The 25,402-nt window shown below is 57.8% G+C and overlaps 1 protein-coding gene across 1 annotated transcript; it reads right to left on the bottom strand.

Annotated features, from left to right (window-relative positions):
- Window positions 1-980: 980 nt before the first annotated feature.
- Window positions 981-23,871, bottom strand: RAB26 (RAB26, member RAS oncogene family). The gene is made up of 9 exons (XM_061473718.1): window positions 23,636-23,871; window positions 21,340-21,450; window positions 4,829-4,870; window positions 4,152-4,218; window positions 3,795-3,847; window positions 1,983-2,048; window positions 1,752-1,808; window positions 1,255-1,331; window positions 981-1,108 (listed from the first exon to the last, which is right to left on the bottom strand). Exons 1-9 carry the CDS (start codon window positions 23,843-23,845, stop codon window positions 1,006-1,008), a joined length of 786 nt encoding a protein of 261 aa, XP_061329702.1. The 5' UTR covers window positions 23,846-23,871; the 3' UTR covers window positions 981-1,005.
- Between the last annotated feature and the right edge of the window lie 1,531 nt (window positions 23,872-25,402).

The following is a 25,402-nucleotide window of genomic DNA, read 5'->3' as shown; positions in this document are numbered from 1 at the left end:
TGTTTCACATGGTTCATTTAGGGCAGTGCAGGGAAACGCAATTTGCAAAGAGGAGAACTGCCAAAGGCCGAGCTCTTCCTCTCGGTTCAAATTTGGACTTAGAAGTGCAGCTTTTTGTAAGTAAAAAAAGCCAAAAGCCTGACACAGACCCAAGGGGTGAGGAGCCCATTGAAGGGAGCTGGCGGGAGAGCCTGAAGCCTGTGAAAGCCAGGCCTGCAGCATTGCCCCCAGCTTGCTTCGTTAAAAGAAAGAGCTGTCCCAAGAGGACTTTGAAGATACCAAAGCGTTGTTGCAGTCTAAAAACGCTGTTGCACTCACATGAAGGCATTTAGAACAAGCTGCAATGCACTGGATTTCTTCTCCATTAAAGTACTAGAAACGGCAGAATGAGAGAACCAAAGCCTTTACCTGACAGAGAGACACCCAGGAGATCTCTGTACAACACACAGGGGAGCGGGAGCTTGCTCAGAGCTTACTCAGACAGTGAAGCTCTTCTGCAGGGCAGAGGACAAACCTCCGTTGTGTTTTACACCAGATGGACATAACTACGAAAACAGTGGCCTCCAAAACAGTCTTTCACTGTGTGCCCAGGGCTCTGAACAGCAGAATTCCAGGTGTGCAGGGAAAGAAAAGGGAATTCAGGACCTTTTCCTACCTGGATGTCAGCGGGGAGAAGGTGTTTGCTCCCCACACCATGATTCTTAACTAACGTCAAAGAAGCTCCTGGCTGCTGCTGAAGGGATGGAGACGACCAGGTTTACCCATCCGGGTCCCTTCCCGAGCACCCACCTCCCATCCACACCGGGAATGCCAACGGATGCGACGGGGGCTCGGGAAGCAGCGCCTGCCCCACGGCTCAGCATCCCAGAGCGCCTTTGCTGCGGCTCCCCGTGCTGCGGCGGCGGGCAGGTACAGGCAGGACACACGGACATGCACACACGGCCACAGGGAGAGCGCGGCACACGAACACTTGGCATGAGTCCCTGGACACACGCGCCGGGCGCGTTAGGACCTGCAGCAGCCCGAGCCTCGCACTTCCTTCTTCACGTAGTCGTGGAGCTTGAATTTGGGCTCGTTGGGCAGCTTCAGGGATCTGTGCTTCAGTTCCCTGCGGGAGGAGGGAGCCACGTTAGGTTCGGAGCCGCCTGCTCCAGCGCAGCTGAACTCGACCCACGGCATGGTTTGGGTTGAAGGCACCTTAGAGCTCATCCAGTTCCAACCCCTGCCCCGGTGCCCAGCACAGCCGCCACTTACTTTGCGATGGCTGTGAACGCTAATTCCACATTGAGGCCACTTTTTGCGCTGGTCTCCATAAAGGGCACTCCGTATTCCTGTGGGAAAAGCACAGGGAGGTCAGAAACATCAATGGGGATATTCCTGAGGGTTCCCAGCCTGCACCAAGCCCCGGCCAGCACGGGTTCCTGTCACAGGAGCCAATACCCTGTGCTGGGGCAGGAGCTGTGTGTGTGGGGCAGGAAAAGCTGATCAAGGACCCACAGCTCAGGCATCTCTTACACAGCCTTGAACTGGTTTGAGAGGGCAAAGAAGCTCAAAACGTCAGTGCAGGCTTAGAGGAAGAAGAGGAGAAGGAAGAGGAGGAAGGAGGGGAGGAAGGAGGGGAGCAAAGCATTCCCAGAGGTATTGTGGGCCAGGCTGGTCTCCAGTTAACCAGTTCATGGGGTACATCTGCATACGCGCCCACACATCCCCATCACAGCACAGAGCCATCACCAGCAGCAGTCCTCATGTACCTTGGCTAATTTTTCTCCATCTTCCCTCTTCACCACTCTGTCCTGGGCTGAATCCACCTGCAAACAGCAGCAGCACAGAGCCACCTGGGGTGCTTTGCAAGGTCCTTGTTCTTCCAAACCATTGTCCCCGTGGACCCTGACACCCCCCTGGGGTCCCTGCAGCACGTCTCCATCACAGGGGCCATCATGGGAGGAAGAGGAGGCTCTGGCAATGCCAGGGGCTGGGCTCACCTTGTTTCCCAGGAGCATGAGCACCACGTCCTGCTGTGCGTATTCATGGATCTCTGTCAGCCAGGCCTGCAGGGACACAGCCAGGGGAGGAGGAGGAGGAGGAGGATGGATGTGAAACAGGCAGGAGCTGCAGGCAGGGATTTGGCAGCGCCCTGCCTGAGGAGCTGCCTCTGGCCCTGTGGTTGCAGGACTTAAAGCTCAGCTGGGATGGTCAGATTAACTCTCCTTTGGGAGGATAAGGATAAGGGTTTGCTCCGGGATGTGCCCTGTCCTGCACGTGCTGTCCCTTGTGCCCAATGCACTCATCCCGGCATGGGGCTGACCCTGCCTCCCCAAGCCGTGGGGAGCCTTCCCTGCCCTCAGATCCACGCTAATCCCATCAAACCTGCCCTAATTCCCTGCAATCCCTGACCCTGCGGTGTGTGCAGCGCTGCTGCAGCTCAGGTCCCCGGCTCCCAGCGCCCATGGGTGATGCTCACCCGGCAGCATCCTGCATCAGCACCCAGTGGCCAGGGAAGAGAGGGGGGATCCAGGCTTAGAGCCTAACCCATGCAGATGCAGCCCCTAGTCCCCATCACACACGGGCTGGGCTCAGTGCGCTCGGCTCCATGGATGTGTTGGTCCAAGGGACACGCAGTCCCTCATACCAACACTCTCAGCTCCCTTCTGGCACCTTGCAATAGCCCTGGGTGCCGATTCCTCCCTACCGGGGCTAGGAGTACCCCATGGATGTCCCTCCCGTGTCCCCATGGGGCTGATGCTGCAGATGGGGCCACGTTACCCAGCAGCATCAAACCTCCAAGGGATTTTCTGCCTGGCTGCGGGATCACAGCCTCAGTGCAGACCCCCAGCCCCATTAACCACCAGCACTCACACTCCATTACACCCAGTAACAGACACCTCTCCAGGAGCCATCCAGCTCCAATGCCACCACCGCCCACCCCAGCCTGAAGGAAGCATTCCCAACACTGGTGACACGGGAGCAGGATGTGCCCTGTCCCCACCACAGAGCTGTGGGCACAGAGGGGTGGCAGGAATGGGGCTGCCAGCAGAAGGATGCTCCAGAGCAGGGCCAGCTCCAGGCACCCATGGCCAGGGGGGTGCAGGACCCCCAGGACCACAGCTCCACACCTTAGGGTGTCAGTGCCTCACAGCACCTCCTGCACAGGGTGCCTTTGCCAGCTCAGAGCCTGCTCAGCACGCGCTGTACAGCGTGTCCAGGACATGAGCAATCACATCCTGTTGTGATGGTGGGGCCCCAGCAGCCATAAGGAGGGGGGACACCAAAGACCAGGTTTAACAGAGCCTTTGGCCCCAACGCCAGCACCCCTGAAGCACCCAAGGTGGGGGGGGGGATCAGCTCTGTGAGGAGGGGGCAGACTCGAGCAGCACAAGGGACCCCCCCAAAAGCCATTGGGAAAGGCAGGTCTGCAGGGACAAGGAGCATGCAGCAGGATGGGACCCTCTCCTCTGCCTGCGTTTGGCACTAGGGTAGATGGGGCAATGCAGTGCCCAAACCTGACCCACTGGGGCCCAAAGGAGCAGAGGAAGATGAGGGAGCATCTTGCTCAGTAAAGCTGTGACTGCACACAGTGTTCATTTGCTGCTCAACCGAATCCATCACCCCTTTGATGCGCTACTGAAGGGAAACCTCCTCTGCCTGTGCTCCGGTGTCCTCATGGGCAGGCCCCCATGAGACAGGAGCTCAGCACCAACCACAGCCCTTCACACCTCCACCACCATCCCCTGCAGCTCAGACTGACCCACAACCACCCCAGCCCATCGCAGGGGACCCTGGGGGTGCTGCTGTACCTGGATGTTGTCGAATGATGCTTTGTTGGTGACATCGTAGAGCAGGAGCAGGGCTGTGGAGACAGGGACGGTGCATTAGTGCCGGTGCCATAGTGCCAGTGGGGCAGAGCCTATTCTGCACTGGTCCCCAGGGCCCTGCTGCAGGTCATGCCTGGGTACATGGTGCTACAGCATCACCGAGTCCCCTGATGTAAAATACACCTTGGGAGCCGTGGGCTCCCGGTGTCTGCACCTCGGCACGCAGAGCCTGCTCCATCCTTGGTGCCTGCTTCCCAGTGACTCCCAACTCCCCTGGCCTGGAATCACAGCTCAGAGGGAGCCACAGAGCTGGGGGGCAGCACCGGGGTCTGTGCTTACCGTGGGCATCCCGGTAATAGGCATGTGTGACGCTGCGGAAGCGCTCCTGCCCCGCTGTGTCCCAGATCTGCAGGGCAGAATGGAGCAGAGGGATCAGTCATAACCCGGTACCGCCCCGAGGGACCCTCCTAAACCCAGCCCCAAACCCCCATGGTGCAGCCCCGAGAGCCTCCTTCATCCTTTTGCTCCCCAGGCCAGTAACAAGGAAAACGACAAGTGCGATCGATGCTGCAGCATCACCTCCAGCTCCTCAGTGTGTGGAGATAATGGTGCGTGGCAAAGGGCTCCCAGCATGCTCCTTAATGGGAAAATCCATCGGGCAGATGGATGAGCGGGGACCCACTGATTTAATTCATCAGTTCTTAATGCAGCGATGCGCTTGCAGAAGGCAGGGGGGGGATATCAGCGCTAATGGTGTTAACTGAGCTCCGGGCAGAGGGATCAGGGAAACAAGGGGGTCTCGGGGGGGCTGGAGCAGCTCCGGCTGTGGAGGGACATGGAATCTCCTGCACGTCACCAGAGCAGGCTCCTGCCCGTGGGGCAGAGCAGCCAAAGGGGCTCACAAGCCTGGGAGATGCAGCAGTAAGGGATGGACATGGGGATCCTGCTTTTGGGGTGCTCCTCTGCTGAGGGGCTTTGCTCAGCCCCAAACACCCATTGGGACCGCGGGGACGTACCTGCAGCTTCACCTTCACCCCATCCACCGTCAGCACCTTATTCTGAAAGAGAAGAGAAAGGACAGTGAGGGGTGAGCACGTGCAGGACCCCAAGGGGACAGGGGCATCCCAGTGTTTCCCCCCCCAAAACCCCTCTGCTGATCTCCTCTCCCTGCTTTTTAACTCACACCCGTTCATCCCAGCCCCTGTTGGAACCATTCTCACCACGGCCCAGTCCAAGGATCATCCCCTGCACCCGCTGCGAGCTGCTCCTCTTTGGGTACCTCACTGCCCGTGCCTGGTGTGCGGTGAGGGCTGGGATACCTCCGGCAATAGATTACTGAGCACCAGCAGCCCAACTCCATGGCCTCCAGAAGACGGAGCCGAGCACTCCGTATGCAGGCAGCAGCTTAAAAATACCTCCTTTCCCTGCTGTTTGTGCCCGTTTTACTCCCAGCGAGCGCTGGTTTGTCTCCGTGTTGTTTTTTCCTCCCCTTTTTTGCTTGGTTTCAGCAGGAAAGGTGGGAAGGAGGAGGAGGAGGAGAGGGGTTGTGCGGATGGGGAGCCCATCAGTGCTCCTCTGGGCGCTGTCCTGGCTAACAAGGGCAGGGGATGGATCCAGACCACGTCCCAGAGCATCCAGTAGTCCAATGCGCTGCATCACATTCATCAAACACAATCCAAAAGATCCAGTGGTCCCAGGGGAAGGAGCAGGGAAGGGATTGATTTGCCTGCTTAGGTCCACAAGAATCAGCACAATAATCAGTAGGATGGGATGAAAACACAGCCAGAGAATGGTGCACCAGGATGGGGCAGCGTTTGCTGCTGTGGTGATGACTCCAGAGCAGCCATGGGGTGCTCTATCCCCCTACGGGGTGGTCAGGGATGCCCTCATCCCGCTCGGCTCCCTGCCTTTCTCAGCCAGGCTCTGCCACCAGCTCTGGTGCCACCAAGCCCCTCTAGGCAAACAGGAGCACACACCCCCAAAACCACCCCTGTGCATCCTACATCACCCGGCCCCAAGCACCGGCACCTCGGGATGCAGGTACCCAGCATCACCCACCAGGATGATGCCACTGAGGCCTTTCATTGCCGGCTGCTGTAGCCGGGGATGTGGCCATGTCCCCACCATGGCCACGCTCCAAGTGTGCCCGCTCACTGCGAGCAGGATGGAGGGAGGGAGAACATGGCCCTGAGCATGGACCATGGCAGTGGAACATCTGCTGAGCAGCGGAGGAAGCTGAAGCCCCAGCGCTGCACCTCGTGCGTCACCCTCCACTCCAGGAGCTTCATTAGCAGCAAAGCTGGCAGCAGCAGGAGACGCACTAATTACAACTGACTTACATTGTGGAGGAGGCGGAATGCTGAAACCTCATTAGAGGCTGCACGTGGCCCCAGGTGCTGCTGGACCAGGAGGAGGAAGGAAATGGATCCCACAGGGTTTGGGTATGGAGCTGAGCAGCGTTTCAGGGCGACGAGCTGCAGAGATGCTCCTGCAGGCAGGAGACACAGCCAGAGGCATCCAGAGCAGCAGCTCCTGCCTGCATCCCTGCACCATCCCAACCCCTGCTCCATTCCTGTGCCTGAGCGCAGTGCAAAACACCAGTAAGAAGCCGAGGAGAAGGTGGGAAGAGCAGGGGTGGGAAGGGCTGGGGCTGCCTCCAGCAGCACACAATGGCTCCCATCAGTGCCATGCCAACCAGACACCCAAATCTTCCCCCCTACCTCAGTTAATAGACTTCCCAGCTTCCAATTCTCATTACTTTTTAAGGAGCTGCTGCTCGATCCTGTACTCCCAGCCCTTCAAAGGCACGGCTGCGGGGTTGAACTGCTAACAAGCATCCAAAGACAAAAGACGGGTTGTCAATGCACCGAGACTGATGGCAACGAGAGGGGTTGTGTTGCTCAGGGATTGTTCTTCATCTTGCACAGTTTAACATAACAGAGCAGGAAGGGATCCATCCCCACAGCCCTGCTCTTTGCAATGTCAGTCTTTATGTGCCCTTTTTCCTGGGGCATCGGCTGTGCTGCGTCCTTGCAGGGGCTGCAGCGGGATGCCTGGAGTGCCTCTGTTGGAGGGACGTGATGCTCGGGAGTTAAACAACCCTCAGGTCCTTGGATAAATAAAGCTGGAACCTTGCAGATGCAGGGAAAATTAAATTACCAAGTGCAGATGGTCCTCAATTAAGAGCAGCATTAACAACACAGCAGCGGCCCCAGCAGGATCCCGCCCCAGCGACTGGATGAGAGCAGCTATTTGGAGGTGGAAAGGGAAGAGAAGATGCCCACAATGGAGTGAATGTGCATCCTGCGATGGGTGATGCTCCCACCCAAGTCAAGGTGTCCCCAACGCCCCCACTTACCTGGTCCCCAAGGTCCCCAGTGTGCCAGGGAACCACACTGGGAGCGACTGGTACATCCCAGCCCATCCCATTCACTGAGCCCATACCAGCAAAGCAGCAGCATAACCGAGGGTCAGCAACCACACAACATCCCGGCCTCTGCCCGGCTTTTCCACGCATTAACTCATTAATTAAAGCCTTAAAGGTTAAATTGGATACATGGATTAACTCGCTTCACAATTAAGCTGACAATCGGGAAGCTGCTCGCTGGTGCCATTCAGGCTCCAAGCAGTGGAACCCCTTACCCTGACTCCCTGGTACCTCTGATGGGTACTGGCTCCAGTGATGCTGCCCAGAAGCACCCATCAGAGCATCCCCCCGGGGGTGCTGGGCACGGCTGCAAAGGACACACAGCACTTGGGGACCGGCAAAGGGACCACCCCATGGCCCTGCTCCTCCCCAAGGCATTGGGGTGGTCACCTGGAGAAGAGAAACCCGGGAGCACAGTGGGTGATGGATTGGGGCATCCTTTCTTTTGGGAAGCCAAGAGGAAAACAAGGAGCATGGAGGGCGATAGGACACTGAGGGGATGCTGGGGGACCCCAGCGCCACGCAAGGCAGGACTCGGATCTAAATCCCATGGAGCCTCCTGTGCCGGGAGGAAGGGGATGCAGTGGTGATGGGGCTGTAGCAGACAGACAAATAAACCACCTCCAAAAGCGGCTGCAAAAATAGACTGAGGATCAATGTGGAACCGTGCCCAAAGCAGCAGGACCCGGCATTAACTCTGCTCATTAAAGCCCCCAAGTTTCCCCACACACACACGATGATGCCAGCCCCGGGAGCTCTGCATCCCCTCCAGCCACAGCCGCCTGGCACAGGGATAGCCTAGCCCTTTGCCAAGGTTGGGGTGCAAAGAGACCCCTCCTTTGCTCCCAAAGGTCCCCAGAGTTAAAGCAGCCGAACTGGGTGATCCTGACTGCGTTTGCATTGGGGAAATTGAAACCAAAGCAAACTGGGCCCAAAGAGTGCCCAGGCAGGGGGTGCGGGTGGCTGGGAGGTGACTCGGGGTATGGGCCATCCGAGCAGGCTGTGGGTGAGGAGCTGGAGCTTTCCCAACCTGCATTATCCGCAGCCCAGGAACAACACGGCACTGGGAGCGCGGCAGCAGCTTGATATGAGCAAAAAGGAGGCAGTATCAGCCCCTGGATCCGTGCTTCTTAAATCCAGGGCTGGTCAGACACAAACAGAAAGTGGGAACAAAGAGTTAAGTTTCATCAGCCCTGAGCAGACACCGGGGCTCTAAGGGCAGCGCTGAGCTCTCATCTTGACTTCACAGCGGCTTTCAAAGCAGGTTACAGCAGGGCTGCTCTGCCCATCGCTGAACCACAGGGCAGCGCATCCAGCAGGGATCTCCATCTCCTCTCTCGATGGAGAGCACATCCAGCCCAACACCTCCAGCTTAGGGATAAACCATCTCAGAAGCACATCCCCTGTGAGACAGGGGAGGGAAGAGCCCAGCTCTGTGCTGGAGCCCGTGGAAAGCCGCTGAGGACAGGGAGAGCAGGCAGGGACACGGGCTGGATGCGGTCCCACTCCATCCATGCTGACCCCTTGCAGGATGCCTCAGGCGCTGGGATGCACCTTTGGTGGTCCCCCTGTGCCACCACCAGCACACTCTGCCCATCCCCTCCTCCTGATCCCATGGACGAGGTTCTTCTCCTCCTCATCCCATGGACCTTCTGCTCTCAGAGGGAACCCAACCACTCACTGCAGGGCAGGTGATTCCCCGGCAGCTCCGTGCATTCCAACCCTGCAGCTAAAACCAGCTACTTCTGCCTCATGTTTTCCCCCCAGGACTCCCACACTCCTGCCTGCTCAGAGCTGCTCCGGAGCCAGGCACCGATCCCGGGTGCCAGGATCCTTTGGGAAGCGCTGACGTGTCAGCACTTGCTGCTCAGCTCAGCAGCAGTCCCCATGGAAAGGCAGCAGCAGCAGCACAGCACCGTGCAGCAGATGAGGCCTCTGATCCCTGTGCCCCCTCCACATGCCCCCATTGAGGGGTCACACACTGTGTCCCCCCCTCTCCTTCATGCCAGGGCACAACCTGCCCCACACTCTGCAGACAACATGGGAGAACCCACAATCTGCCCTATAGAAAACATGGAATCAACCGGGTTGGAAAAGCCCTTTAAGCCCATCCAGTCCCAGCACTGCCAAGGCCACCACTAATCCATGGCACTCATCTCCATCTAAACCTCCCCTGGTGCAGCTTGATGGGCACAAACCCCCCCATATGCCCTGCAGAGCCCCACGGGCAGCACAGCCCCTTCCCTGCACCCCACAGCACCCCAGGCATGTCTGCAGCACCAGGCTTTGTCAGGACCCATGTAAGCTACATTAGAGCACAATCAGCATCTCCCTGGCTGCCAGCCCTGCAGGAGATAAGAGTCAAGGCTCTTGTTAGAGCAGACACACTGAAGAATTAGTGACTTATCGTCTGCCATTCACATCAGGCTGCAGAGAAAAGGGGGTTCTGGCAAGGAGAATCCTGTCTTAGGGACAGATTAGAGCTAAGAGGATCTGGTTAGGATCACACAGTTTAAACTCTGCTTCTCGGCATCGCCTGTGCCCTGCAGCATCCAGCACTGGGTCCATGGCACCCTCCCTCCCAGCCCAGCTGCTCCCAAGGGGATGGTTCCTTAAAGGAGGCAGAGGCAGATGAGGCTATTGATGCTTGTAAACCCAATGGGGCTGCTCGGACTCACACCAACAGGAGATGTGGCTGTGTGAGGCTTCAGACATCCCACAGCAAGCCTGTGCCCCAGTCCCATGGATAACCATGGAAAATGGGCTTTCCACCATGAAAAATCCGTGGGATAGGATGTGCTACAGCAGCCCTGGAGAGCACAGCCACCAAAATGCGATAGTCAGGAGGAAGGCTGCAGCCCATCCCTGCAGCTCCCAGCACAACGTTGGGTACCAGGATCGGATGGAGCCCATGGGATGATGATCCCTGCACCCTCGCCCTGCATTCCTCACCTTCCATCTCTTCTTATTTCCTGCTTTATAACAGATGCTTTAAAACCACCCCTGTTTCTAAAGGAAGCATCCTTGGAGACAAAGGGGCAGAGCTGGCTCCTGCAGATCCTGCCCGCACTGAGGACCAGCAACGTGCTGCTCCACACATCCCTCTTCATTCTCCTCATCAAGGACATGCCACGCTGCAAAGCAGGACAGGAATCTCCACGGAGCATTTATTGCCATACCATTGCTCCTTCACAGCAAACACAATGCCTGCCAATGCACCGGGAAGGAAAAATGGGGCATCCGTTGCTGTTATAGAGGGAATTGATTACTCTGGAGTGGGAGGAATAAAGACGTGCATCACTTTTATGAACTTAAAGGTCTTTTCCAACTTAAATGACTTCAAGTTCAATGTCAAAGGAGCCAGTCCTTGTGTTGGAAGTGCAGCTGGACCCAGCGCTCCCATCATAGCAGCTGGAGCCATGGGGTGATCCAGGGAGCCCCAGGCCCATCCCTTCTCTGGGAAGCCCCCAAGCAAGCAGTTAGGAATCACTACCTTTGTGTTATGCTTCATCCAAACCTTTTCCATTCGGCCTATCCCAGTCTGAAGGCCGTTTATAACTTGGCTTTGGAGCCGCAGAACCAGGTTTTGGTATGATCCTGGCTATAAAGCACAGCTTTCCTGGAGGCAGTGGGGTCACTGCTCCTGAGGATGGCCCTGGAGCTCTGCCCACCCAGACTCCCTGGTGCAGCACAGTGCCTGCAACCAGCTATATCCCTGCACTGCCCCTTCATGTGGCAGGGCTGGCACTTACCGGGATGGAAACCTGCCCAAAGTTTCGGAGGAGACTTTGCAACCCAGTTAAAAGAAGCAAACCTCAGGTCTGAACACATCAGCGCCAACAGCCCAGCAGCAAACCTCCGGCACTAACACAGCACCTTCTGCAGACACCCTTGCAAACAGCGCTGTTAAACAGCACTTCTCGACCCTAAAAATAAAAGCAAGAATCCCCAGAGACCTGGCAAGGGGATCTGTAGCTTTGTATCACACACACACACACACACACACACAAACACATCCTTCACCTGCAGCTCTCCCTGTGCCATAAACCCAAATCCTTCATAGGATCCAAGGAGAAGAGAGCGGCTGAACAACCAGCATGGGCTTGTCCCAAGGCTGCACAAGTCCAGGAAGACGCTGGGAATGGCACAGGCCAGGTCTGCAATGCTCAGAGCTGTGATGCTCCCTGATGCCAGCCTGTTTCTGCAGTGCTGCAGCAGCTCCCATGCATGGTGCAGTGGCAGCAGTGGCAGTGATGGCTGAAGCATGGTGAGCCTTGGCTTCCTCCCCAGGGCCAGGACCCTCCTTAGCCCTGTGGTTGCTTCCCAGGATCCATATGGGGTTGTCCAAGGTTTCATCTCCTCCTCACTCACCACAATGGCTCTGCTTTGCCATGGGTGGCAATACCACCACCCCGTGCTCCTGCCCATTGGATGCACTGACCCTCCTGCACCAGCACACTCACACCAGCATGGGATGTGTCCTGGAAGATGGGGAGGTGCTTCCACACCAAACCCCCCCATCAGTCAAACAAGTTTGGCCCAACCAAAGCCATCATTCGCCCTCCTGGTGCCAAGTGAGTCAGTGCCGGGCACCGGGAGGCAATGAGGGGCAGCACCAGGCTCATCCCACGGAGCATCAATCACGTCCCTGGCAGCACCCTATGGCACCACCAGTGCTCCCAGCAGCTCGGCCTCACGTGTGCATCATTCAGGAGGGAAAAGCACATCTGCCAGGCACGGAGGCATGCTCGGGAACAGGGCTATTTTCGGCATTGTCAAGCACTTCTCGCATTAATTCATGCACATTCATAAGAGCAGCACACTGATGGGTTTAAGGAAGCTGGGGTTGAACTCGGTCCCACCTGCCAAGCACCAGCCCCGCAGGGAGCCGCTCGCCAAGCTCTAGTGCACAGGGGGACAGTGCATATCCCATTGCGGCAGGACCAGCTCTCCACACGGGATGCTCGTCCCCCACAGCAGGTGATGCTCCAGTGCTACCAAGAGGGCACATTTTGGGCGTTTTCATCCCTGCAGCTCTCTGCAGGGATGCACCACTGCAGGGATGCTCCATGGCAATACACCACAGGGATGCCCCACTGAGATGACCCGGAGCCATCCCTTCTCCTGAGCAGTGCAGCGGGATTCACCAGGAAGCAAATCCCAGCCCTGCTCTGCTCCCATCACATCAGCCACATTTCCCCAGGGCACATCAGCAAACCAGGGCAGGTCTAGGGAAGGAGCTGGGGAGGGGGCTGCGGGCCCCATGGCTGGGCTCCCTGGGCAGGAGCAGAGCCCGTGGGGCTCAGGACCCAGCACCATTCAAGCTGCACAGGGCTGGCTCCAGACCACGTGTGCTGCAGCACCAAGGGGACAAAGAAAATCCCACGCATCCGAAACCTGGGATGCGTGAGCACCCAGGAGCGCTTTTCCTTTGGAAAGCTCTGACTCATGGGAGCCCGAGGATGCAACACAGCAGAGTAACGGCTTGGGATGCTTCACATCCCTGATCCTGCTCCTTCCATCCACCAGGACCACACAGGACCCCTATGGAAACACCCAAGACCTTATGGTCACAGCAGAACATAACCCAACGATGCTGGCTGCCCGGGGCAGCGTGCCATGGACCGTGCACCACCAGGGCTCTGCCCGGCCTGCAGGACCAGCACTGCCGGGCCGTGCCATGGGGCCGTGCTGGGCACAGCCGGCTCAGATCCCGGATCCGGGAAAGCCGCATCCCGAGGCTGGCGCTGCTCCGGGCTGTGTGGGCCGGGCAGTGCCGCTGCCAAAGCCTGCGCTGGGCTCTCAAAGCTGACACCAGGAGGAGCAGCAATCCCGGTGCTTCCAGGCGAGGCCATGGATGGGTGCAAGGAGGGGAAAGGGCTCAGGAAATGACCCTGGAAACAGGGCTGCTTCCCTGCAGCTCCCGAGAGCCCGGTGTGCTTAGCACCGAGCGGGGAAGTGCACGTTAAAGCCTAAATGCAGTGGGAAGGGGTCCCTGCACCGCCTGGGACACTGAATCCCAGTTGCAAGACGCTCATCCAGGGATCAGCCCCCTTCAACAAGCTGGTCCCTGGGGTCTTTGCTACGAGCCCCCCAGCAACAAACTGGGCTGAATCATTCCCCCTGCCACGCAGTTGTGTTTTAATTAGTCACTGGCTCAGAGGAAGCAGCAAGGGATGGAGGGGCTGGCAGGGAATGGTGGGAGCAAATCCCAGCAATCCAGGGCAAATTCAGCATCACTGTCCAATGGACGGCAAGGGCTTTGCTTCCGGGGGGGGGGGGGGGGGCTGGATACTTCCAACAGCCTCCTGCTCCTCTGGGGGGAGAGAATACAAACAGGGATTTGTTTCAAGGTTGGGAGCAAAGGGATTACACCAGCGGCTCACCTCGGCATCAGGAGCCTGTTTCAGCCCAGCCTCATTATCCATATGGAGCAGCAGCTCCCGGCACACATCCCACCCACCGCAGGTGCCCATCGCCAGCATCCGCGCTAATGCCATAATCCGGCTCCGGGGGGTGGCCGCGCCGTTGCCGTGGTGACGCTGCACCAGCCAAGCTGGAAAAGGCAAAGCCGCCATTTCCCTGGTGTGACACCAGGGCCGGGAATGTCACAGCTCGGCGGGGGGGGACGGGGACATGTCCTGGGACACCAGCAGAAGAGGTCCCGCCTCGGCTCCATGGCTGCCATCGGCTGCAGTGATGCGGCAGGGACCGGCTCCCACCACTGCCCTTCCTTCAATGGACTAAATAGAGATAACCCACCCGAAATGAAGCCCAACCTGCCCAGATGCTCACGACAGGACCAGCTGCATCCTCACATGGGCTTACACCCCCTATTAGACAACCTTTCCTTTCCTGCCTGCAGGCAGCACTGACCCCAGACCCACCATGTTTGTCACAACCGCATCTTCCCCAACCTGAAGCATCCCCAATGCACCCCGAGGCTTCTCCTCCCCCTGGGACAGACACGGATCAGGGCAACAAGCATCGCTGTATAAAGCCGAAGGGCCACATGCTCCAACACGAGTTATGAGCAGGGAGAAGTCTTTTTTTCCAGTGCAGGCATAAAGATGAAATATTTGTTGTTGCTTTTGAGAGGTTCTTCAATCCTTCAAGGCAGTGACTCGGTGCTCAGCCAGGATTAGGAATGCTTTATGCCCCTGTTAAACAAACAAAGCCGGACCAGTCGCACTGCTCCAACTGGAGATCCTTGCCAGGGAGCAGGGCAGCTCCATCACCCTTGGATGGAGGCAGCAGCAGCACGGGTACAGCAGCACCATGGCTCTGCTCCACTGCAGGCTGGACCAGGAGCAGCAGCGCAGCCCAGCAAGGAGAGCATCACCCCTGCACAGTGCTGAGCCCATCCCATGCTCCAAGGCAGGGATGTCCCCATGGTACCACCACTGTTGCCTCATACAGGAATTCCACAGCTCTCTGTGCTTTCCCAACCCTCTTCCTCGAGGCAGCAGCCCCCCCTTGCTCACTGCATCCTTCAGTCACCAACAACACATTCTGCTTCCAAAGGCTCTGCAGGTAATCAAGCCCTGGATCCCTGGGCTCCTCACTGCCATAGGAACAGTGTGTCCCCATCACCAGCCAAGGACAAGTGGATAACTGCTCAGACACACCACGCTGCAGCCCCATCCACCGGAAACACAGCTCCTATCCACTTGGATGGGATTGGTTTCCCTGTTTTTTCCTCCTCTCAAAGGGATGCTCTTCCACCAGCACTCTCTGTTCCAGGCTTTGAACAGCCGATTGCTGTCATTCTGCTTTGCCACGCTGATGCTCCATCCTCCTAGAGCCCAACAAAAGGGATCACATGAGACCAACCTGACCCCATCCCCACCCTCTGCAGACACAAGGAGGAAAGTGGATCCTGGGGAAGAGGATGAAGGTGCTGGTGTTTCAGGATGATGCCCTTGCCAAGGGCTGAGCCAGGTGAGAGCCATGGGACCATGGTGCCCCCAAATGCCTGTCAATGAGGGGCAGAGCACCCCAAAGCCTGCCCATCCCCATAAACCCCTCTGCTTTCAAAGAAAGCCCAGTTCTGCACAGCTGAATTCAATCTTTATCACAAAGATGAACGTGAAATTAAGCCAAATGTATTCCATTAAATAGTCAAAGCATTTAGACTGACTGTAGACCCATTTAAATGTTTTATTGGCTATAAAACGCTCCCTCCCAGGCCCTGGCACCATGAGCGGACCCAGCATCACACAGCAGCTCATGCTCCAGCACCTAAATGCGCCAATTCCTGACCTGCCACCGCCCAGAGAGGCACAGACAGACCCCATCTGTGTGCCCACAGCCTTCCTCCTCGCCCTGCTCCTCCATGGGGAGCCTGATAAGCTGGAGTGAAGCAGGGCATGGATCCGCACCCCTGGAGATGGGGAAGTGCCTCAGAGTGGGCAGAGCGGTCCCATGGTGACGGGTGATGCAGGGAAGATGCTCACAAGCAGATCCATCACCCTGCACCAAAACCCAGCTCCCCACAGGGCAAAAACTCCTCTGGTTTTCCAAGGCACACCCCTTCCAATGCTGCTGCAGGGGAACACCCCGAGCTATTGACACCTTTCATTCCAACCACCCCAGACCTGGACAGACCCATGGGGATGCGAGCTGCCAGCGTGCACTGGGAAGCCTGGGAGACACCAGCACCATTCCCAGAGCATCTCCCACGAAACCCCCATTCCCAGCGCTCTCACTATCAGCTGAAATGCAAGATTTCACACCCGGATCAAACACGATCTATTCCCGGGGGTATTTCCCAGGCACCAAAGGGATGGGAGAGCTCCCGGCGTTCCGAGAGCAGGGAAGGCGCTTTCACACCCTGCAAACTGGTTAAGAGCTTTCTTAACCGGGCTCTTTGTCGTGATGCCGCTCAGTTAAAGAGCGGCTCAAGCACTCCTCCGCTTGAAGACACCCATCCCGTTCCCTGCTGCTTTCCCCAAGGCAGGAACAGAGCCGGTTGTCCACGGGGACCCCGCCGGCACGGGGGTGCTTGTGATGTGCTGCCGTGCTGCAGCCCTGGAGCACATGGAGGGGGGTGAGGAGGAGCAGGAGCCACAGGACCATGAATAAAACACCAGGCGCCACGGGCGCCGCTCGCAGCATCTCTTGGCAACTGAGCCCCTGCATGCAAATGGCAGGAGAGCGGCAGCTCGCAGCGAAGCAGGGCTCCGCTTCCCAGGAAAACTGGCTCTTTGCTCCCTGGAGCGCCCGTCCCGGGAGCGGCAATAGGGACCGGCAGCAGCCACGGAAAGGCTGATGGCCAATAGCCACACATGGCATAAACCGATGGCACCAAGGCTTCTTGCGGCCAGCAAGGCTCCTGCCCTCACTGCGCGAGAGCTCCAGGACCTGCCTGAGCTGCTGCCAGATTCGGGCAGCTCCTCATCCTCATGGCATCAGTGCCAGCATCTCGCCTGCAAACCAGGGAGAAGAGATGGAAAGCGTCACAGGAAAGCTCCTCCGGGTGGATTCAGCCCAGTTTTCCTCACAGTGAGAAACACCAAAGTAGGAAATCAGCTGCTGGCTCCTATTAAGATTCAGCTGGAGCAGTTGGAGATGCAGAATGAGCCCGTTTCAGGCACATTGCTGCTGGAAACACATACCCAAGGCTGGGGCACAAGCATCCCCCTGCCATGCTCAGGGCTCCTGTCCCAGCCTGGTCACATCCATTGGTACAGCAAACCCCTGGCAGGGACCAGCCTAAACCCATCCAAGTGCTGCAGCCCCTCACACAACCCCACACAACGACCATGAAACATGGCAAAGACTGAGAATAGAGACACCAAACGCTCTGCTCGATGCCAAGACCCCCTTCCCTCGAATGTTCCGGGATAATTTTCCATAAAGACACACTGGAATTAAACCCCTTCAGTTCCTTTCTTCTGGCCTCAGCAAATCCCCTCCCACTTCTTTCCAGATTGATCCATCAGAAAATTAGCCCTGCTAATGCTCCATGCCAACCGCTGAGATAAAAGCCAGCCCTTGGCTTTCAGGCAGCTCCAGGTTGCACCAACCCTTCCAAGGGAGGTACCAGGGCAAAGGCTGCACTGGAGCATTACAGGGATGGAGACCCAGGACGTGCTGGATCCAGTGGTGGTTTGCACACTGGGATTGAAGCTTCCCATCTCTCATGCTGAGTTTAGCAGCTACTGATGTGCTGATGGAAGGTGCACACACACATGCTATAGAAAACAAACAGAGATGCAACAAACCTCTTATGCAAAGCCCTATATTATACCCTGCTGATTCCACCCCCGGAGCAGCACAGGGCTCGCTGTAATCAAGAGTCCTCAAAGCTCAGGGTCACAAGTGACAGCTTCAATTCACGGCAGCCGCCCCAGCAGGGGGATGAACTGAGGCACAGCCAAGGCTGGAGCAGAGCGGGGCAGGGTCCTGCAGGGTAACAACCAGCACAAACCCGTGCTGGGGCAAAGCCCGGCTTCAGAGGGAACGTTCCCTGTGCCCAGCTGTGTGCTTGGGAAGGGCAAAGCGGTGCTGGAGCTGCTTCCCTCCTCCTCCCGCACCACTTAAGCTTTGCACCACGGGGACGTTGGTTTGCTCCTTCCCCTTGGGGCCGCAAGAGCAGCGATACCACAGCACACCTTGGAGAGCACAAAGACATGTTCTTTCCCTGCTCTGAACTCCGCCAGCAAAGCGCTTCCCGATGGATTCATCCCCCTGACTAACACAGAAACCATCTCCCTGCTGATGCAGAGCAGCTCATTAGCACCTTCCCAGGGAGAAAAACCTCATCTTTCTCTTTTCCCCTTTATGTTCTCCTCTTTTCAGGCCCCATCAGTACCAATGTCTTGACTCTGCTGACCCAGCACAGCTGGGGATGGAGCACGGGGCTGTGACCACCAGCCGCAGAGCCCATCACCAGCGAGGCTCACGCGGCACTTTGGCGAGCCTCCTCTCGTGTTAGCTCGCTGTTGTGACAAGGCAGAGGCACTGTTGGCTGCACAGCTTCGATTCCTGACGAGGTTTCTGCAGCATTCCCAGAATTACAGCGAAAAGCGGCTCCTTCGGCAGCACCAGCATGGGATTCACACCCCTGAGCGATAAACCTGCTCTTTTCCAGGAGACTCTGCTCCTTGAAATCCCACCATATGGAGCTGGGAAAGCATGCAGGGTCTCCCGAGACCCCCCAGCCATGGGGAAGAGGAGGAGGAGGAAGAGGAAGAGCTCATACCATGGCTCAGCACAGCCACACCACAGCTCATGGGAAGCCCTTTGTTACCCAGCAATGGCTGGAAGCCCCAAAAGCAATGCCTGTGACTGAGATGCTCAAGGCAGGGTGTTGTTTCCTCCCCTAAGAGGGTTTCCACTCTGTAGGATGCAGCTCCACAGCTCAGACAGGAGTTTCTGTTGCTCCAAGCAAGCCCCTGCAGGAGGTACCCATAGAGTGGGACTCCATAAACCCAACTTCCAAAGGAAGGAAACCAAAGGACTCAGCACCTCCAAAGCTGGAAGCCAGCAGGTACCATTTGGATGCATTCTCTAATCCTACAATCACCGCTATTTCCCCAGGATCAGCAGTTTATTTTCTAGATATAATTACATCAGCATCCTGCTTTGTTTAACAGATGATGATAAACAAACACAAGAGGTTCTCCCTAAAGGAAAACAGTAGGAGGGAAAAGCCTGGTGGGCCGCTAGGATTTGTAATGGCAGACTGAAGCAGCCTGCTCTAGTGGAAGGTGTCCCTGCGCGTGGCAGGGGTTGGAACTGGATGAGCTTTAAGGTCCCTTCCAACCCAAACCAGTTTGGGATTCTATGATTCATTTTGAGTGTATTTCTGCTCATTTACACACCCTCATGCCTACATTACCCATTACCCACAGCTTTGCATTTATCTGGTGGTTTGACACCCTTGCAAACAAGCGGCTGACGCTCCAGCCCACTGGGACCAGTGGATGGACTGGGAGAGGAGGCAGAGAGCAGCTGGGTGGGCACAAGGGCTGCTCCCCAGCACGCTCCATCCCACCCCAGAGACCAGCGGCATCAAGAGGAGTGAAGAGTCCCCAGAATAATGTGCGGAGCTGACAGCTCCGTCCCTATGGCTTCCCAGGGTTGCAGCAGCTCCCAGTTCAACAAGGCTGTGCATGCACAGGAGCACAGCTCAGCCTTGAGGAGGTCCCCTTGGTCTCTGCCAGGACTCAGTGACCACCACAAACCCCACCAAAACCCCCAATACACCAAACCCCCACCTTTGCTCAGCACCTTACGCCGCTCCAAGGCAGCGGAACCCCGCGGCTGCCTTCACCCGCCGCCGCAAACAGGCGCGCTCGCTGCAGCCAGGGAAGCGGCTGCCAAATCCCGGGATCACAGCGGGAAGGAGCTGCGATGTGACAGCTCGGCTGTTAGATAGACACGCAGCAAAGCCAAAATGCGCTCTCGCAGCAGAAGCCTCCAGCGCTCCCACCCAAGAGCTTCATCTGCATCGTGATGCGAATGGTGAGAGGGGCTCAGTTACAGGGCACCTGCGAATAGGGTTATCCTAATGGAGACAGAGCTGGGGGATCAAAAACTACTTCCAGGTCCTGTCCCCCCCCCAGATTTTAAGCACCTTTTAAAGCTGATAATAACAAGTTCAGGGCACACACACGATCTTCTCACTGCATAATATGCCCATTTCAGACCGATGTAGCTCCAGCAGCTCTATTACAGCAGTAAATTAACCCTAATTTGATTGCTCCTCAGTAGCAGTGGTTTGCTCTAATCAATAAGTCACAGGACCGTGCGACTGCCCTCGGTATCAATCCCTGCAAGGAGTAATAGAACGCTTTTCATTGTAAGAACACCTGAAACATCGTGTAATTACCTCTGTATAGGACGATGGGCTCCAATTCACCAGTCCCACCGCGCTCTGCACCAAGAGCCTGTTTGCAGGAAGGACCAGCCTTTCCTAAAGGCTTTCAGAGCTATCCCCCACCTCTTCCACTTGTCACTGTACCAGCAAGTTATTATTCACACCCCAGTGAAACAGCAGGTTACAAGAGACACTCATCTTCCGTAATCCTCCAGGAAAGGGGAAGATGCGAGATGCTGCTGAGGAAAGGCGGTTGGGAAGATGCAACACCGGTGTGTGGCATCACCACCCGCTCTTCACTGCACCCACCCATCGCCACTGCAGCACCGAAACGGAGCCAAAAAGCATAGAGAGACAGAGACGGTGCCCTGAGATGAGGGCAGGGACAGCACAGACACTGGGCATATACTGGTCCTGAGGGTGCATTTGGGGGGAAGCAGATGGTTATGGAACTATGAGGACCTGGAGCACTGATCCTGGGGCCAGCAACCCAAACTGGCAGCAAATGCTCCCTTGATTGCCCTTCACAGCCACCATAAGGTTTCTTTGATGCCACCTCTATAAAGTCACTGCCCCCATTGCTCTGCTGTCCCATGGGGGTGCTGGAGCACAGCATCCCTGAGCATCCATCACCAGCCCCAGCTCAGGAAATACAGTCAAGAGAAGGCTTTGAGAGCCCCATTGGCAATAGATATTCCCACCTGGCAAAGGATGCTCTGCACACACCAGGGCATGGCAGGACATGATTCGTGTCCCCTTCTGCCCCCATTCCTCCCATCATCCCCTCCATCCAGCAGCACCGATGCACTGCTGTTATATTCTGAGAGCTCAGAGACCCCCTGGCACAGCACATCCCTGCCATGCTGGAGGGAGCAGGAGCCACCCCAGCACCACATCCCCATGCTGGAACCCCAGAGCTGTGCTCGGGAGGCATTTCCAGGGGATTCTGGTTTACGCCAGGTTTGTTTCGTGTTTATTTGTTGGTGCTTTGGAAAAGCAAACCTTAAACCCACTGAAACTGACTGACTGAAACAGAAACGCTTTCACTGGGCAGCTGCTCAGGCCTCAGCAGTTGCTCTTACACAAAGCATCCCCAGGACACAGAGCAGATGCTCCCGCATCCTCAGGCAAAGCACCAGTGAAGCAGTGCCATCAGATGGTGCCCAGCCGGAGCTGACACCCATCGGGATGATGAGGTTCGAGTCCTTGGAGCAACGTTTTGTTATTCATGATCAGACCCCAGCCGGGGGGCAAGGAGCCCCCCGAGCACTTACCCTGAAGTCGATTCCAACCGTGGAAATGAAGCTGCCGGCCAGGAAAGCACCGTCCTTGAAGCGCACCAGCAAGCAGGTCTTGCCGACCCCCGAGTCGCCCACCAGCATCACCTGCATGGAGGGACGGGGTGTGAGAGACTGGGTTTGGGAAGGACACCCCCCCGTGGCTGTTACCCGAATCCATCCCAGAAAACCCCGTACCGGGAGCTGGCAGCAGATCCCGTATTCTTGAGGGGGGAAAAGCACATCCAAGAGAGAACTCCTTGGACCCAGGGGAGGGTGGGGAGAGAAGGGGGGACCCACAGTGGGATTATGATGTATTTTTTTATATTATATAAATACATTATTACTAATAATATTTATCATTATATATTGCCCACCCTGCACCATGTGTGTCCCTGAGCACTGGCCAAACTCAAGACACTTTCCCCCACCCAATACTTAACAGATCCCCATGGGGGCACAAACACCCCTTGAAACCCACAGGTGCTGTCTGGGCAAGGCAAGCTGAGACCCCCTGGGGGTTGTGGGCCCCGCACTGTCCCAGGGCACCCACAAAACACCCCACACATGTGGGGCTCCCGGTGCCGCCTGCCTCAGTTTCCCTGCTCCGCAGCAGCCCCAGGGTGCAAACAGGGCAGGCACCCACCCTGCGGCAAAGAAACCACAGCAGAGCGGAGGCTGCTCCCAAACACAGCTCCCCAAAGCCTCTGCTCCTCGTGAGCCCTCCTGACATCCATGGGCCACCAACCCCGTTCCCATTGGCAGGATCACAGCTCCCCACCACCCTGAAATCCGGATCCATGCCCCTGAGCTCTATTAGGGGCTCCTGCACCCGCAGTGACTTCCATAGCTTCACCCTCTCTCCCCAAAGCGCTGCGGTTGCTTTCTAGAAGCCATTAGCCCGTGACTGGATTGCAATGGTTTGGAGGCAGGTGCTGCCCTGGGTCATGCTGAACCCACACGGGAGCCACCAGGAGTGGCAAATGCCACCAGCACCACGCTGCAGCCCAGCCTCTGAGAGGTGGCACTGCTGGAACTTGGTTTGGGGCAGTGGGATGCAGCCGTGGTGCTCCAGCACCCAGTGTCCCAGCACCCAGTGTCCCAGCAGAGCTGCACACCAACCCCTGGCGCAACAGGGGCAGGAGAGCCAAGGGCAGGGGGGAAACCGTCATTTTTAGTGCAAAAACCCCTTTTCTGGAGCAGGGTGACCCTGCAAAGCCACCGCTCCCTGCCCAGCACCATTAACACCTCACCCAGGGCACACCGCAGCACCGGGGGCCCGGCTCATGGCAAGGGATCAACGGTCAGGATCCAGCCCTATTCTGGAACTGATGTTTGGTCACTGCCCTGGCAGAGCTTCGGAACCTCCAGAGAAGGATAGGGGAAGGAGAGAGTTTCATAGCCCAGGTTTTGCTGAATACAAACCCATTTCTCTCTACCGCTAAGACCGTTAGCAGGGGATTTGGCTACCCAGTGCATCTGGGCTTATCCAGCACCTCGTTCAGCTCATCCCTGTGCCATGGGGACAATTCCGAGGGAAAGCCCCATCCTGGGCAGGGAGAAGCACGCTCCCGGGGCCAAGGACCAGCATGTACACGGAGCTGGCTCCATTTTAGGGAAGCTGTTGAACGTTACTGCAGCTGTATCAGGACCAACCGCCTCCCACAGCTACCGAATCCACTTCTTGGACCTCACGTCCCAAATCTCAACACCATGATGGCCACACCGAGCGCCACCAGCACCGAGCTCCCCAGTGCAGCATGCTAAGGCTGGTCTTGCCATGGCAAACAGCATCTCCTCCAAGCCTAATAATCCGCAGCCTCAGAAGCGCTAAGGCAGCTCCAGGCTGGGAGCACGATGGAGGGGGGTGCAAGCACATTTCATCTGTGACTCGCTCGCCAGGCTCTGAAGCAGCAAGAAGCCATCCGAGCCCTTAAATAAAGCCCAAGCTGGAGCCGTTTCAACCGCAACCGGCGCGGATCCGACGCGACCCAGGGCGCACCGCCACCCGCTCCACAACCGCATTTTGACGTTGTTACGGAGGAAGCAGGCGGTTGCGATAACCCAGCGCAGCGGAACGCCTTCGGTCAGCGGCACTTGCTAAAGTTCCGCAGGAGCCGAGGGCTCCGCCGGTGCAGCCGCGCCCGGCCCCAGCGGGCCAGGAGGCACGGGATGCCGGGCTGGGATGGAGGATCAAGGGATGGAGGATGCAGGGACGGACGGATGCAGGGATGCCCGCCCGGTCCCGCGAACTTCTCCGTTGGCCGCCCCCGTGCCCGCCCCATCCCCGCACCTTGAACGCGAGGTCGTAGAACTCTCCGCTGCTGCTGAGCGAGGGCCGCCCGGCCGCCGCCGCGCCGCCGTTGCGGGGCAGGTCGGGGGCCGGCGCGGAGCCCCTCGGGGCGGCGGCGCGGCCGTGGCCATGGCCCTGCTGTGCGGGGGGCAGCGCTGCGGAGGGCGCGGCGCCGCTGCCCTTGCTCCGAGCCGCTTTCTTCCGCGACATCCCGGGGCCGCGGCTCCGCGCCGGCCGCTGCGGGGCGGGGGGGGGGGGGTGCGGGATGCACCGGCCGCCACCGCCCCGGGCCCGCCCCGCCCCGCACAAACCCCGCCTCTCCGTGCCTCGCAGCCAATGGGAGCGTAGAGGGGGCGTGGCCTCGTCACCCCACCCCGCGCCCACGTGCCCGTTTGCAGCCCCCCGGCACCCCAACACCGGGACCGGGAGGGATGAGGGGGTTCAGCGGGGTCGTAGCCGCGGTTGGGGGCCGGACCCTTGGGGCTGCACCGGGTTTGGCACCGAGCGGGACATGGAGAGGTTTGTGGGGGGACGGAGCGCATCGCCCCGCTCCCCTTTGTGTGCTCATTGCCCCGCTCCCCTTTGTGTGCTCATCGCCCCGGCGGTCCAGCCGGCAGGTGGGAGACCCGCCTGGCCAGAGCAGCCTCCGCGCCAGCGTTTTGCGCTGTAATCTGATTTTCCAGGGTAGCTGCAGTCAATAGAGGCTGAGGCCTCGGAGCAAAGTGCGATGCCGGAGCCATCTGTGCATCTGGAGGGGGCTTAACTGGTCCCTGAGCGATGAAGAGGACGTAGTGGAGCTTTTCCAAGGTGCTACCTGCCCCAAGGAGGGGATACACAGCCCGGTCCACCCCCCTGCTGGGGCACAGGGACCTTTCCCCCCTCTCGGCCGATGATGACGATGGAAATCTCCATCACCTGCCTCATGTTCCAGAGCAAACAAAGCCAGCTGCTTATCACCACCGCATCGAGGCAACGCTGGAGAGGATGGCCCCTTATTACAGTGGGAGCGGGGAAACACACCTGGATACTCCTGCCTTTACCAAAGGTTGTGTACTCAGTGCTGCTCCTCACACCCTGGCACCCCCAAATTCCACCTGGAGCAGTGGCAAAGCTCTGGGTACCGCAGGGAGAAGCATCTCCAGCAAGTTTCGCTCTTGGAAAACGTGTATGTGGAGACACTGCTCAGCAATTGCAGTCATGCCTGGAGATGTTGCTCCTTGTATAGTTACAGGAACTAATCAGATAGCTGCAGCTGAGCGAAGGGGGATATGCCTGCTAAAAATAGATTGATGGAGCAACAGACGCTTGAAGACACGGCGTGCAGTGGGGAAGCAGGGCTGCGGAGCCTGGCAGGGCTCGGAGCGGGGATGGCCGTGGCGGTGCTTATCTGTTACAGCAGGGAAATCTGCTTTTTGAGGCAGAAAATCAGCTTGTCCCCATAAGGGCTGTCAGCCCAAGAGGTCTGTTGCATTGCAGCATATGAGGGGTGTAAACGCAGCCAGTGCTAGAGCTTCTGCCGGTGCCAACAGCCCCTCCAGGGCCATGGGGAACGGCACCTCTCTATTCGGCATTCATAGCCTGGGGACAGAGGCCTGAGCAGGGCTGGAGACACAAAGAGCCTTCCCTGGGCTCTGACCAGCTGCTCTGCACAGACACCGTGCTCTGGGGTTTTTAATGTGCTGTTTTCCTTGGCATGGGAATCCGCAGGGTTCTGTGTGTGCCAGAAGTCACACGTTGTGCTCGGAGCCAAGTGAGATATTTCAGTGC

Source organism: Pezoporus flaviventris, unplaced genomic scaffold (genome assembly GCF_033815535.1).
Source record: "Pezoporus flaviventris isolate CSIRO_AGI_PZ_B2104156 unplaced genomic scaffold, CSIRO_AGI_Pfla_v1 ptg000078l, whole genome shotgun sequence".
NCBI lineage: Eukaryota > Metazoa > Chordata > Aves > Psittaciformes > Psittacidae > Pezoporus > Pezoporus flaviventris.
The sequence above is the reverse complement of the archived record's forward strand: the minus strand, read 5'-3'. Positions and strand labels throughout refer to the sequence as shown.